The following is a 15,718-nucleotide window of genomic DNA, read 5'->3' as shown; positions in this document are numbered from 1 at the left end:
TTGAGGACCTTAACCCAGCAGACCTATGGATTGTGTTCATTATGAGCACTGATTATTAACACGGGTAGGCATGGAGCGGGGTCAGTTGTGTGTGTTAAGAGAGGTGCTCTTGTAATTACTCAGTAGGACATTGTTCTGCGCAGCTTTCTCCTTTAACCTCAGTGTTGGTGGGGAGGAACACACTTCCAGGATCGATTCCTATCTCCTCCCGCCTTCAACTATCCCTCTGTCCCCTTCCTTCTTCACCCGTCTGTCGTTGCTGTATGCTGAAACTTGAATTATCATTGAGAAACAGCTTAGATGACACCTTTTTCTTCTTTGTCCAGTAACAGTTCCTCACACCTGTCACAGAGTGGAGGTCCTCAACATCAACCCAACAAGAATACCACACAAAGGGTTAAAATAAGTGAACAGATGAACACAGACAAAAGACATTGGTTCTAAAATCACGCATTTCCTTACAATTTGAAATTGAAAATACAACTTTTCAATACTGATCGTACCGCAAACTGGATTTCATTCACCTCTACTGCACTGGGATCCAAGCCAAATTCTCTAAGAGATGATGAAACAAAATTGTAGCTTTGCATGGCGGTGCAGCAGGTATAGCAACGTGTCCCTAAGGCGTAGGGATGGAGGTATGCACTGGAAAAAAGGCTGCTTCAAAATCAAAGTAAAATCATTTAAAAAAGGTGTTTTCGCTTTTAATAAGTTAAAACATCTGCCAATAGAACAAGCTTGGTAAGATTTCGTGACATAAGATGGGATATTTAGGCAAATTACATCTTGTAATTAGCTTGGAAAACTTACTAGGATCAGGATATGTGTTTTCTGATAATAGTTTGTTATTTTCCAATAAAATGTGTTTTCTTAAATCAAGTACGATTTATTTCTTGAAACAAGAGGATCCATCTTTTACTTATAACGTAGCAGCTTAAACATCTTGTGACATGTCAACAAAAATCTTGATTACTCTGAGACTTACATTGTCTCAAACAAGACCCTATATCTCACTGCATTGTTACGTCTTTAGTTATTATGTCTAAGTGTAAAGAAATATTCTGACTAGAACCAAGACAAATATACTAATATTCCTGAATTGCTCCTTTTTTAGCAGACTTCAGGTCTTTGAGGATAGCTTCAGGTTGGAACTCCACTGGAGGCCTCTGGGTCCATCTCCTGTGGTCTATCAAAGCAGATGACACAGTGGTGCAGTGATGGCACCCTCGACAAAAAGCAATGTTTTTTTCCCGTTAGATTGGGAAATACTACGGAACATAATATACTGTATTTCGGAAACACATGTTTATGATACTTACACGTTTTGTTCAGCCGGATGGTCTCCACATATTAACACCACTTTTTGATTATCGAGGGGCAAATGCAATCGCCAGAAGTAAAGCGCTAATGTAACGCTGCAAACAAACTAAATCATGGCTGCCGAGCTAAAAGCGGCTAATGTTTGGATGTTTAGTAGTCTTTTAATGGAAGCGTAGAAGCATTGGACATAAAGATTGAGGTATTTACTGATTCATTTTGTGTTGTAGAACAAACCTAAAATAATCTTGCAAGCTTGTGTTGAAGACTGGAATCCACCACACCATGTGACCTCAATCTGTAAACTGAACTAAAGTTACTAAAAAAGTTCACAGACCTCAGTGCTGTTTGAGACAAAAGGTTTGCTTCGCAGTCAAAGGTTAGATATTAGAAAAGAAACCGTGTTGCGGCCACCTCTCCTGCAGGCTCATCACAGAAGACTGCTGTGTTGCTCCAGGCCAAAAGGTGTGTGCACTTCTCTTGCTGATCTATAGTTCATAGATGTTCTGTCAGTCCTGCTCCGCTCTCTGTTTGAGATCAGCTCATTGATGACTTCTGTGTGGTGTTTGCTTTGGGCAGACTCCACAGCGCTGCAGTACTTAGTGACTGGATTAGTGCATCAATTAGGCAGCTATCGGATGCATAGAGCCATGCTGATTGATTTAGATGCTGTTGAAGCCCTGTGCAGGTTGTTTGTTTGGGGACAATACCAACACATCTGAGTGAAAGCAAAACTCTCTCACGGTTTATAACACATTGAGCATTTTTGACCTGTTTGCTGCCGGTGAAAGTGGGGAACATTTTTATTTAAACAGATGCTTAAAATCCCACTAAATAAAATGGTTGCTCTTAAATCCTTTGATAGTTAAATTATGTAAGGGTGATGCCAAATTGTCCATTAATTTTCTGATTTTGGACCCTTTAAGAGGTTATATCCTGCTTATACATTGCAATGGAGCACACAGTTGTGTCGCTTCATGATGCCTGCGTCGTGGCCAAAGAGTCACACTTGAACATACCTCAAAGCCTACAGCGAAGCAGTCTGTGTTCCTCTTGCAAAATGGAAAAACGTAGAACTGTAGTAGTTATACAAGCCTGTTATCATGATTCACACATTAAAATAAACCACCATTTTTACAGCTTCAGTCCCAGACGGACATCTTTTGTAGAAATACCCAAGTGTTCATCTTTTTTCATTTCATTTACCCAACATCTCATCTGTGCTTTCTTGACTTTAGTTGATTGTTTTTCTCTTCTCACGTACAGAAACAAAGTACTCGTAAAGCTGCATTCACATGATATGTGATCTGCTCTTTGCTAACAGCGAGGTTTGGCGCAGGGCCTTGTGATGAAAACAGCTTTTTTTTGTTTTGTTTCTGTGATTCTGCCCCTGCTAGCTTGCGCCGCTTTATATAGGTGTCATCTGATATGGTTAAACAAGGTGAACGTTGTAATTATTTGAACTTACAGCACATTGCTAGGCGACTGTCAGTTAGCTGTTTGTGTTAGTAAGTAGTCAGTGTCCGCCAGTACTAGTATTAGTATTAGTCAAAGTCAGTGCCAGTCAGAAGGTACTGTCAGTCCAAGTACAAAATCATCAGTTGTTTTTTTAAATCATAGTTTGGCTAGTTTGGCTAACTGCTGATAGGTTGTGTGAGTGTGTTGGTGTGTGTGTCTTGTCCAGAGTGAAGAATAATGGATGTGAGACATAAAAAGCAAAAGCAAAGCACAGTGTTAAACATTATATCCCCCTCGTCACCTCTTTCCTCTAGACACTCCTCACTTTTCAGTGTGAACACTCTCTCTCTCACACACTCACCACACACACACACACGCACGCACGCACGCACACACACACACACACACACACACACACACACACACACACACACACACACACACACACACACACACACACACACACACACACCGCCCGTCTGGCCCTTATCAGTAACAGTGGGGGTGTCGATAAATGGAAGCATCCTCTGGGTCTTGTTACTTCCTTCGCTGCAATTAACATTCTCATCTGCTAACCTGTGATTAACGGTGTTTACCGATATGCTGTGGCGTGTACGACTGCTTAAGTCACAGTACACACCTTGCTCTTCATTTCACTACACACCCATTTGCAGCTCAGGCTGTCAACGTTGAATATGACTAAACTGATCCCTACTGGTAATCTCTGTTTCTTTGGTCCCAAGGTTTCGAAAAATGGTAAGTTATGATGATGCCATATAACAACCTATACAGATATATCAGACTGATCCTTTAATGAAGGCACATCATAAACTTATTATTTTTAAATTCATAGCATTATGTGGCTTTTACAACAATTCATTTTTCACAATTCCAAGTCCACCTTTCCAATGAGTCCGGTGTCTCCCTTGACTATTCTTCTCTGTGATGTCATCCACCAGTTTCCAGAGGGTTGTTTAAAAGGTGCCCAGAGAATAACCAGGTCCGAAATACTGTTGATAGGATTTCAATTTTGGCCTTGTCTCTAAACACAAAACTCACAATTTGTATGTTAATATTGCATAATATCATGAACTGATTCAGTGCAAGAGAATTTGTTGAGCAATTGGATGTTCTTCTCCGATGTTCTCTAGCCATTCCTGCAAGATCCTGAGGCCTTCCCAGATGGGATATGTTCTCCCTATGGGTTGGATTCATTGGTCTCCTCCAATATAAAAATGCCCAGAAAGGAAGCCTACGATAGACATCCTCATCAGAGACTGGGATCAAATAATCTGACTCATTTTATTGCAAAGGAACAGCTAAGCCAAACTAAAGGGAACTCATTTTAGCCGCTTGAATCCATGATCATTAGCAAAGCTTACAGGAGAGGATAGGTGAGGGATTGCCTAAAACAAGAGCTATGTTGTATAACTTAAGACCTTACCTTGGTGCAGCAACTCACTTCATACTGGAAGCACCTCACTGAAATCTAATGCTTTGTAGATGGACTGATGTTCTGAGTTCTGGTTTGAATCCCCTACTAGAGCCATCTTGTTCTGGGCCATGCGCATCCCATTGCACTTTTTAATGGTTCCAGTCAGGACGCTTTTTATTGCTTCGCTGTTAGAGTTAACAAGAACTTGGAAGGGGAATTTTGAATTTCTGCGTTTCGCTAAAAAAATACAGCCATCTTTGAGCTTTTTTCCCACCAAGATGGAGATGTGTGATGACCATTTCAGGGTTTTTGTGCGGCTGATTCCAAGATTAGCTCCACTGATGTGCGGAGGAACCACTTCCTGTAACAATGACACTATGTGTCACCGTCCACACTGCCTATACACACAGCCCCTGGCTTTGCGGATGGACACTCCCTAGTAACATATCAAAAGCTGTGTACCGTAGTGTATTGTAAACTGTTACCCATCTTTCTGTTCCTCTCATCCTTCACATTGCAGGTTTTAAGTGTTGCTATAGCTTAAGACGTTCAGATATAGGTTTGAAGAACTTTATATTATTGTGGCTTCGGGTAAATCCATCACTGGTGCATTATTACTTATTGTTTCATTTAGAACCTGCAAAGATATTGTACGTTGGCTCATATACAAACACTGACACATTTAGTACATGCTCACTTGCACTAATTGAAATGACAAGTTCCTCCTGTGAAAAAAGAACAATTTCATATGTTGTGATAAATCACCGCAACGATCAGGCTCAGTGTGCAGGTGTTAATAGAAGTTTAAATCATGGTAATGCTCTTCATTTGTCTTGTAGGTGTTTTAATTATCCTGCCGTAACCCACTGAGTCTGGAAGCAACATGAAACCGACATGAAGAGAAAGCAAACCTTTTAAAAGCCTCTTAAACATACATTCAGTCATAGCACTTAGGTAAATGAGCACACTCTCATGCTTTTCGCAATTTGCAATAATCTAACGAGAAAATGCTGCTCGCTGAGCAGAGGCAATAAAACAGCAACAAACTATTAATTATACAGAAATTATACTGTTTTGGTGGTTGCTGTGGTAATAAATTGCCAATTACCTTCACGAAAAATGTATTACATTGATATACACATCCACTCACAATAGCTTTATTTCCCAAGGACTCTTTAGTGTGGTGACTACATTTGCAAGGTAGTTCTCAAGCCGTGGGGAGATACTCATTATATTCTGATGAGAATGCATGTGAGGCAGGAAGGGGGGCTTGTTGAATCCCATGTTTCCCCCCCAGAAAAACTGACTGGGTTCTGTAATTTCTCAGTTAGTGTGTTGGTAGGTATGCCATATACACTTATGCATGAAGGCACTGAAAAATTGTGTTAACAAGATATTTCCATTTTTATTTGATTTGTTCTTATACATTTGTTATGACTAAGCAGTTGCCTTTTTACACAATCAGCAGTTAAGAAGTTGTGATTGCACCGGTGAAAGCAGCAATATACAAATAAAAGTTAGTAAAATATCACTATAAAAGTGTAGTAAAGAAACCACTGTTAAATGTATATGGTATTTAAACATCTTTAATTATTTGGTTCCAAAAAACAATCAATCGGCTCTCGCTAACTAGCTACCTACAGCAAGCTAACAGCAAGCCGACAGCAAGCTAACAGCAAGTATTTATTCTCTGTGTGTTATTCACTACAACACACACCTTGCGCATAGTTATTTTCTATTGTTAGAACTAAAAGATTGTATGAACGCAGCTTTATCGAAAAACAACTATGCCCTACATCCATCAGTTTGTATCTTAACATCTTTTAAAGCTACATTTTTTTCCTCCTATATTGGAAATGAAATGTTTAAAAATAAAATAGATTCAAAGCCTTGGAAGAATTAAAATGTCGCTTTGAAATCTAATCCAAATCACCTCTCCTCTTGTGTGGATCTTCCTTTAAGATGAAAGAATGGGAAGAGCATTTTTATCCTCTTAAGCTTTAAGTGAAAGCATGTGGTTTGGATGTCTACATCTGAGTGTTAGTGACTAAGAGACATAGCCACTTATAAACCACTATATATGAACTTGTGTAAAGTTTCTAGCTTTGTGGATGTTTTGCTGACTTCAACAATGACTCAAGGCTACTGGTTTTCTCTGCCTTTCATTGAAAATTGATTGGGAAATTCCACACGAGCACCACTATCGATTAGACACTGATTGTGGCGGCTGAGAATAGCCAAACATCCCAAGCTGGCAGTCACAGATCGAAGTCAGCTATCTGTGCAATTAACACCACACTGTATATACAATAGCCTGCATGAAAAAGCGTCCTTTCGTATGTGTTTGCTATTTTCCTGCAAGTGTGGCGCAGGAATCTGGCTCTCTTTGTGAGGTAGGCTTGTTTACACAGCTCACAGTCGTTCCTCCTTTCACTTGTTTCATCCGAAATGAGGTCAGCATTATGGATTAGACAAACATTTATAATGAAGACATAGGGTTGCTTTGATGCTGCTTTAAGAGCTTGCCAGGCATTCTACTTGTAGAACCTGGGTTAAAGGGTCCGGGTTATCCTAGAAACAAAAGGTTGGAAACACAACAGAAGACTTCTGATGTATTACAACATTTATTTCACTAACAAAGGCCTTTGGTGGCAGTAATATTTAAACATGCAGCTGAGAGAGTGTTTGCCCATTTACACGTTAGGTATTCATATACATTGACTTTTAATGCACACAAGGTTTCACACTTCATTCTGTAAAAAGAAAATCAGAATTTATTTATTTCATTTTTCTTAATCCTAAAAATAAATAAAATATATGAAAGTGCAAATATATTTTTTCAGAAAAATAACTTTAATTTATAGATAATTTTGTGTTTAAAAAAACAACAAAAGACTGAGATTTTCACCTCTCTTAGCTCTTTTATTAACAATCATAAATCATCCTGAGCAGTAACAGACACAGACACAGGAAGGAGCGCCGCCTAAAGAACCTCCAACATTTACAGAACAACTCATTAGAAGATAAAGCACCACCCATAATGTTTGATTGACAGCTGATCTCTGCGCAGTGAACACATGAACAATCAGCTCTGATGGACACACGGTGACATTAAGAAGTAGAAGAGTTCCTCAAAGGACTTTAGGCTATGTCAGTTGACACAACTCTGCTGTGTCTCCAGGGTTATAAAGCAAAAGTCCAGCATGTAGCGGCTCAGTGAATGTGGTCTGGACTCTGTGGAGGAGAGTCATGGTTTCAGAGATGCTGTAGAAGGACAGAATACCTGCTCTGTGATCCAGGTACACTCCTACTCTGGAGGACTGAGGACCTGAGACGGGAGTGTTGATGCTGTTGTAACAAAATGTATAACTGTATTGTTGATAAAACAAAGCCCAAGATTTGTCATTGTTTCCAAATCCACATTCACACCCGCTGATATTCTTGTACGCGACTGCTATAAAAAGTACTCCCCCTCTCCACTCCACCTCCCAGTAACAACGTCCCATCAGACTCTCTCTGCTCAGGACCTGAGGATATACAGTGAATCTGTCTTGATGACTGGAATAAAACTGATGTTTTCCCATATTTGTTGCTTTTCTGCTCCCCTCAGATAACAACAGCTGTGTGTGTGCTGTGTTTGGGTCCAGTGTGATTTCCTGTGAATATTTTAAAAACACAGCTCTGGTGGTGGGCTCTGCTGGTGACAGTAAAACATCTACTTCAGTTGATGAGACGTCTGTCCATTCATCTCTCAGGACGTCCTCTAGTTTGTCTCTGAGTGCTGACACGGCTGCCGTCAGGACCTCAAAGTAGCGCAGAGGACCGATGTTGGTGCTGGATGAGTGTGTAGGTTCACTGAGAGGTGACAGGGAGGGGTAGTTGTGCAGAAACTGGTTGTGGTCCTCTGTGTGAGAGAGCAGCTTCAGCTCAGCGTCTCTCCTCTTCAGTTCAGAGATCTCCTGAAGCTCTTTGACTCGACTCACTTCCCCCTTCTGCTGGGATCTGACCTGCTGCTTCACATCAGAGCTTCTTTTCTCCATGAGACGGATCAACTCAGTAAACGTCTTCTCACTGTCCTCCACTGCTTTATCAGCAGAGCGGTTGACGGCCTCCACCTCCGGCTGAAGCAGCTTCACCTCCTTCTCTCTGTCCTGGATCCTCTGCTGGATGTTTTGTCGCCTCCCCTCCAGATCTCTCTGCCTCTCAGTCCTCTCTGCTGCAGCGGACACTGTGTCGTGGCCTTTATGTTCATCCACAGAGCAGAGATAACAGATACACTGCTGATCAGTACGGCAAAACATCTTCATCTCCTTGTAGTGACGAGAGCAGATGTTCTCCTGGAGCATCTTGGAGGGCTCCACCAGCCTGTGTTTTTTTAATGGAGCTACTTCATAATGAGGCTGGAGGTGTTTGTCACAGGAAGAGGCCAGACACACAAGACAGGACTGACTAGCTCTCAGTTTTCTCCCAGTGCAGACATCACAGGCCACTTCTTCAGCTCCAGCATAGCAGTGATCAGCAGGAGCAACTTGGAGTCCAGTCTTCTTCAGCTCGTCCACTAAAGCTGCTAACATGGTGTTTTTCAGCAGGACAGGCCTTGGTGAAAAGCTTTGCCTACACCGGGGGCAGGTGTGGATCTTCTTCTCATCCTCTCCATCCCAGACGCCTTCAATACACTTCATGCAGTATGTGTGTCCACAGGGAAAAGCCACCGGGTCCTTCAGCAGATCCAGACAGATCGGACAAGAGAAGGTTTCCCGGTCCAGCTGAACTCCTTTCTGCGCCATTTCACCTCTCAGAGGCAGTGAGTGTCTGAGTGTCACTTCCTGAGAGCTGAAACTAGTGTGAGCTGTGATCTGAATAACATGTTGGTTACACCCATCCTTATCAAAATGAGGTTTCATCCTCCGATTCTATGTTGGTTACACCCATCCTTATCAAAATGAGGGCTTATCAAACTAATTCCAGGACGAGGAGCAGCGCTGACACAAACTGTGTTTCCTCATTTACAAATGGAGCCTTGCTTACATTCTGCTCTACATTTGAAAATAGTCTTCATTTGTAAAATATTTCTCTGAAATTCAGGCTTTTGTAGCACACAGCTCTACACTCATGTGAGCAGTGGTGTCAAAAATACTCTGTTACCAGTAAAAGTACAAATGCATTGGTATCAAAAGATACTTAAAGTACCAAAAGTACTCCTTCTGCATAATGGCCCTTTCAGAATCGTATATGTATTGAGTTACTGGGTTAATATAATATAATTGATATCGTAACCTATAACTATAGTCAAAGTGTATTTAATAATTGATTTATATTTTGAATTATATAAGAATCTATATCTAACTAGTAACCAAAAGCTGTCAAATAAACTGTCAAAATGGATTAAGTTTCCACTGGAGTACGTTGAGTTTCATATATCACTTGCTGGCCAAGCATAGCGCTGATTCCCAGAGACCCGCCCCCCCTCGCAAGGAGAACACTCTTTCAACGGAGAAGGATGGACAACATAACAAGCAAAAAACTTGCTACAGCGATAGCTAAAGGGGTGTATACAGACTGGCCAATAAACAGTGTGGAGGACGAGTGTGTGCTAGAGATAAGTCGCATCGCATCAAACCACCACACATGTGAACTGCCTTAGAGAGCCACCACTGTAAAAAAAGATTCATAACTTCTGGGGAATATATGTTTTTTGCAAAAACAATTATGCTTACTGTATTGAAAAAAAAGGTTTATTTATTATAAACATAATTTGGAATTTATTATATGCAATCATATATGTACACTCACAAAAACCCATAAAATGTCCCTTTAAAGGTACATTTAGATTAGACAAAAAAATTGCGATTGATTTAATTAATCGTAAGTTATATGGACAATCTAAAATATTTTAATCAATTGACATCCCTAATAAAAACACAAACAGTCTATAAATGCATGAGAGCAGGCATCCAAATCTGAACTCAAAAGGAGTGACAGTGGACAATGGAAATTGCAATATAAATAAATATAAATGCATGTTCTTTTTGAATTGTATTTGAATGCCTTGTTTATTAATTAGGGGAAAACACAATGTACACAGAGAACTGCAAAGCAAGTATCCAATGCAATTGATCACAGGATTTATAGCTACTGCAAATGCCCAATACCTGTCCCTAAAAGGGCATTTAAAATATTGAATATAAAACATGTTAACATAATATAACTTTGCACCATGTTGTGTATTTGTACTCTGACTTGCCGGAGTTTCTATATGAGATATACAATTTATACATTCAGACATGGAGATGAAGTCTGCCTTTCTTATATTGCATGACTGTAAAGGTCTGCGAGTTGGGTTTGGGTTTCAAATGGTTTCCAATAACATTGTATTGCCTCTTCATTTTTGCATCCCTCATCCTTCTCTGTTTAAATTCCTGCTTGTTTGTTGTAACCTTTTAGAGCTATTATTATGGTTCAATCATTTTAAGATGTTGGCCTATCAGCCTGTTTAGTACTCTTAATTTAGCGAAACCATTGTTGGGTCTAGGCAGCATCTGTGGAAAGGACGTTGAGAGCAGAAATGTGGAACCAGACTGCACCTGAGCTTCAGGATGAGAGCCCCTCAGCTAAGATCCCAATTAGATTTTTACTCTTAGGCCTCCTTTAACATATTTGGATGAGCTATGAATCTGGCTGTGGATGATTTCCTGCACAGCCACCTGGTGCACCTGAGCTTCGTAACAATGTTTTCATCCAGTCCTGTTTCCTATTAAAGGACATTAGTTAAGTCTATGGTTGAGTCCAGGTCGCACAGATTGGTTTGTGATTTTTGGGGTGATTTGACCGGGCTACATACTGCAATCAAACCAACCAAATCATAGTATTGGTTAGGAAAAAAAAAATCCCCTTTGAGCAGAAGTGAGCTATGGGATGGGACAGCAATCTGCTCCTTAAACTACAATAATACCAATAATGACTATAAACAAGGGCTGTCCCTGTCAACGTTAATGCATGCAATTTATCTGGAAACCTTAATTTTAACAAAGTTAGCCTGAGCCTGCCTTAAAGGTCTCCTATTATGCTATATTTCAACAATATATTGTAGGGCAATATCTATACAAAACTTGTCTGTGAAGTGTTTTGCTCAAAATACCAAACAGATCACCCATTGTAGCATGCCTCATACCCCTCTATTTCAGCACTGTTCCTGAAGTGCTGATTCTGTGACTGTTGCTTTAAATCTGAGCTGAGCTGAAGCTGACCACGCCCCTTTGGAGCGTCATGCAGCTCTCTGTCTGAAGAGAGAAGTTTCTAATGGAGAATGTCAACTGAACACTGCCGTGATTAAACCCCATATTATGTTCAAAACCACATCAAGCATTATTTCTGAAACACTTCTCAGTGGTTACCACTACAACAGAGACATTATATGTATCATATATACAACAACTCTAAGTCCCTCCTGCAGACATCCTGCTGAATACACAGACACACAGAGGTGCTGCGGAGGGGATTCCACTCGCTGTCTGTACATTGTAAACGATAGGTTGGGACGTGTCACGTGGGCAGGACGTTGCCAGGACTTCAACGTAAAGCCAGCCTACATTTCCGATATGACATCATATCAGAAGCAAATCTGGATCAGCTAGTTTGTACCCCCTTTTTTAGAGATGTAAGTAAGGAGGAAAAGAGAGAGGGTTGTATTTTCTGACACTTTATGAGTCTTCTTACACACCGGGGACACATTTATGTATAAAAGACAGCAGAAAATGCATTTTGTATAATAGGGGACCTTTTTTTTAATAAGCTTTCTGTAGAGAGAGAAATCTTTAGCCTCCTCTTAAACGTGGACAGGGTCTCTGCCCCCAGAACAAAAGCTGGGAGCTGGTTCCACACCAGAGGAGCTTGATGGATCAAGGCTTCAGCTCCTGTACTACTTTTGGAGAATCCAGGAACCTCAAATGCATTCTTGGAGCACGGTGCTCTAGTGGGGTGATAGCATCCTATGAGCTCTTTAGGAGAAGACATAGTGCATGACTTTGAAGAGCTTTGAAGGTGTTGAGACGGATTTAAAAATAAAATTCAGGCATTTGCAGCAAGCCAGTGCAGATCATAATAATTGTTAGTACACATGCTGCCACATTCTGGATCCACTAGAGAATATTAAGGGAATTATTGGGATCGTCAAAAATCCCTTAAAAATCAGACTTTAAATACCACCTGACAACAGAAACTGTTACCAGGGCACACTTTGAACCACTCTTGGTATTCAAAGTTAACGTGAACATTGGCCAGGGAATAGAAAAACAAATCCATTGTAGTATGAAGCAACAAGCTTGTAGTTGCCATGGTTTCTAGCTTGGGAAGTTCTTGAAGTCAGCTATCAGTCATTGGTGTTGAAAAATGGGAACGAATTTGAATGTGCACGAGGCAACTTTTGATTTTGTTAGTACAGTGGGGCAAAAAAGTATTTAGTCAGCCACCAATTGTGCAAGTTCTCCTATTTAAAAAGATGAGAGAGGCCTGTAATTTTTATCATATGTATACCTCAACTATGAGAGACAAAATGAGGAAAGAAAATCCAGGAAATCACATTGTAGGATTTTTAATGAATTAATTGGTAAATTCCTCGGTAAAATAAGTATTTGGTCACCTACAAACAAGCAAGATTTCTGGCTCTCACAGACCTGTAACTTCTTCTTTTAGAGGCTCCTCTGTCCTCCACTCGTTACCTGTATTAATGGCACCTTTTTGAAGTCGTTATCAGTATAAAAGACACCTGTCCACAACCTCAAACAGTCATACTCCAAACTCCACTATGGCCAAGACCAAAGAGCTGTCAAAGGAGACCAGAGACAAAATTGTAGACCTGCACCAGGCTGGGAAAACTGAATCTGCAATAGGTAAGCAGCTTGGTGTGAAGAAATCAACTGTGGGAGCAATTATTAGAAAATGGAAGACATACAAGACCACTGCTAATCTCCCTCCATCTGGGGCTCCACGCAAGATCTCACCCTGTGGGGTCAAAATGATCACAAGAACGGTGAGCAAAAATCCCAGAACCACACGGGGGGACCTAGTGAATGACCTGCAGAGAGCTGGGACCAAAGTAACAGAGGCTAGAGGTCAGTAACACACTACGCCGCCAGGGACTTAAATCCTGCAGTTCAAGACGTGTCCCCCTGCTTAAGCCAGTACATGTCCAGGCCCGTCTGAAGTTTGCTAGAGGGCATTTGGATGATCCAGAAGAGGATTGGGAGAATGTCATATGGTCAGATGAAACCAAAATAGAACTTTTTGGTAAAAACTCAACTGGTCGTGTTTGGAGGAGAAAGAATGCAGAGTTGCATCCAAAGAACACCATACCTACTGTGAAGCATGGGGGTGGAAACATCATGCTTTGGGGCTGTTTTTCTGCAAAGGGACCAGGACGACTGATCCGTGTAAAGGAAAGAATGAATGGGGCCATGTGTCGTGAGATTTTGAGTGAAAACCTCCTTCCATCAGCAAGGGCACTGAAGATGAAGCGTGGCTGGGTCTTTCAGCATGACAATGATCCCGAACACAGCGCCAGGGCAACGAAGGAGTGGCTTCGTAAGAAGCATTTCAAGGTCCTGGAGTGGCGTAGTCAGTCTCCAGATCTCAACCCCATAGAAAATCTTTGGAGGGAGTTGAAAGTCCGTGTTGCCCAGTGACAGCCCCAAAACATCACTGCTTTAGAGGAGATCTGCATGGAGGAATGGGCCAAAATACCAGCAACAGTGTGTGAAAACCTTGTGAAGACTTACAGAAATCGTTTGACCTCTGTCATTGCCAACAAAGGGTATATAACAAAGTATTGAGATGAACTTTTGTTATTGACCAAATACTTATTTTCCACAATAATTTGAAATAAATTCTTTAAAAATCCTACAATGTGATTTTCTGGATTTTTTTTTCTCATTCTGTCTCTCATAGTTGAGGTATACCTATGATAAAAATGACAGGCCTCTCTCATCTTTTTAAATGGGAGAACTTGCACAATTGGTGGCTGACTAAATACTTTTTTGCCCCACTGTATGTAGTGTATGCATATTTGTGTATGTTTGTGTTTCAGTGTGTGTATGTGAGAGAGATACTAAAATCCCAAGTTCCTCTCACACGAACACCAACAGGAGCTGGGAATGGACAGCAGCTGACTAAGACTCATCAATATCAGTCACTAGCTATTGATTACCTCAGTGATGAGGATGGGCATTGTGCATGCGTGTGTCTGGGTGGCGGTGGGAAGAGAAGGGGTGGACGGATGGGGCTACTGTTTATTCAGGGTCACAGGCCAACCTAGTTGTCTATAGATGGAGCCTTTCATGGGAACAAGCGGCTGATTTTGTCATTTGGTAGCTGTCAGTCAGAATTAGGCCTCCAGCCTGGGCCCGGTGCCAGGAGGCTGCACTGTTAGTAGGCCATGGCAGTGTAGGAGAGGGTCGTTTGACGTTTACACTGTGGGGATGTCACTTGCTTTGGATGTGAGAAAGCACAAATAATATATTCTTCTGCTTTCTGCCTTTGGCTATATTATCTGTTTTGAAAATTGTATGTATACGACATTTAAAGCTATATTATAGCAGCTATGTAAAGGTATAAAGGAGCAATGTCTACCTGAGCAGAGAACGAATGATCTCTCCCTCTGTGTGGGTTGTAATCCAAGTTTTTCTGTGTTCTGTTTACGAAGCCGGGGCTGGAGTCTCTGTATTGCTAACTAATGGCCCCCACAAGTAAACTTAGCAGATATAAAATGAAAGATGATAAAGATTAATGATGAAGATTAACAATTTAGGATTAACGGTTAGGACTGAAGATATCATTCCTACCCAGATAGTTAAATATCCAACACTTAAGTTTATGACAAAATAAGGAGTACCTACACAGCTGCACTTTATGTTTAGTGCTTGTTCCTTCTTAGGGTTTAGCCCATATCTAGGTCATAAAATGTTGTTTTTCAGTCAAGATAGTTAAAAGATATAACTTATATAAATATAACACTGGAAAGCAAAGCAGGGTGGACATAGTTGCAGGATATACAGTATCTTTAAAAAATACATTTAATAATAGGTAATCATTTCAGAACAGAACAGAGCAGGGCAAACAAACAGAACAAAACTCTCCATTGAACTGAGAACATGGTGTGCAAGAAAAAAACAGAGCTTAAATACATGCAGAACTAATCGGAAGGACCCGACACAGCTGGGCAGGGCAGGAAAACCACAAGGGTACCAGGTGAACATAATCAGGTAATCAAACAGGAGGGAATTCGCACAGAGGAATTTCAAAATAAAACAGGAAACACTGACATTGTGATGTAAACAGATAGAAATATCGAGCTTACAATAGTTTGGAGAAAGAAATTCTCCTAACAAAGCTCACTTTATTTTTCCAAGGCGCTCCATCACATTGAACGTGATAGGCTAAGGGGCGGGACATCTCTCATACAGAGCAGGCCAGCAACCAATCAGAGCACACTGGGCTCTGGTTTCAGACAGAGGG

The 15,718-nt window shown here is 40.9% G+C and overlaps 1 protein-coding gene across 1 annotated transcript; it reads right to left on the bottom strand.

Annotated features, from left to right (window-relative positions):
* Positions 1–7,111: 7,111 nt before the first annotated feature.
* Positions 7,112–9,049, bottom strand: LOC134879900 (tripartite motif-containing protein 16-like). Its single transcript, XM_063906461.1, has one exon. It carries the CDS (start codon positions 8,995–8,997, stop codon positions 7,357–7,359), a length of 1,641 nt encoding a protein of 546 aa, XP_063762531.1. The 5' UTR covers positions 8,998–9,049; the 3' UTR covers positions 7,112–7,356.
* Positions 9,050–15,718: the final 6,669 nt, after the last annotated feature.

This window comes from Eleginops maclovinus, chromosome 18, assembly GCF_036324505.1.
Source record: "Eleginops maclovinus isolate JMC-PN-2008 ecotype Puerto Natales chromosome 18, JC_Emac_rtc_rv5, whole genome shotgun sequence".
Lineage (NCBI taxonomy): Eukaryota > Metazoa > Chordata > Actinopteri > Perciformes > Eleginopidae > Eleginops > Eleginops maclovinus.
The sequence above is the reverse complement of the archived record's forward strand: the minus strand, read 5'-3'. Positions and strand labels throughout refer to the sequence as shown.

What these genes read in the sequence shown, in the direction of transcription:
- LOC134879900 (XM_063906461.1), bottom strand. Translation starts at nt 8,997, where the DNA reads ATGGCGCAGAAAGGAGTTCAGCTGGACCGGGAAACCTTCTCTTGTCCG.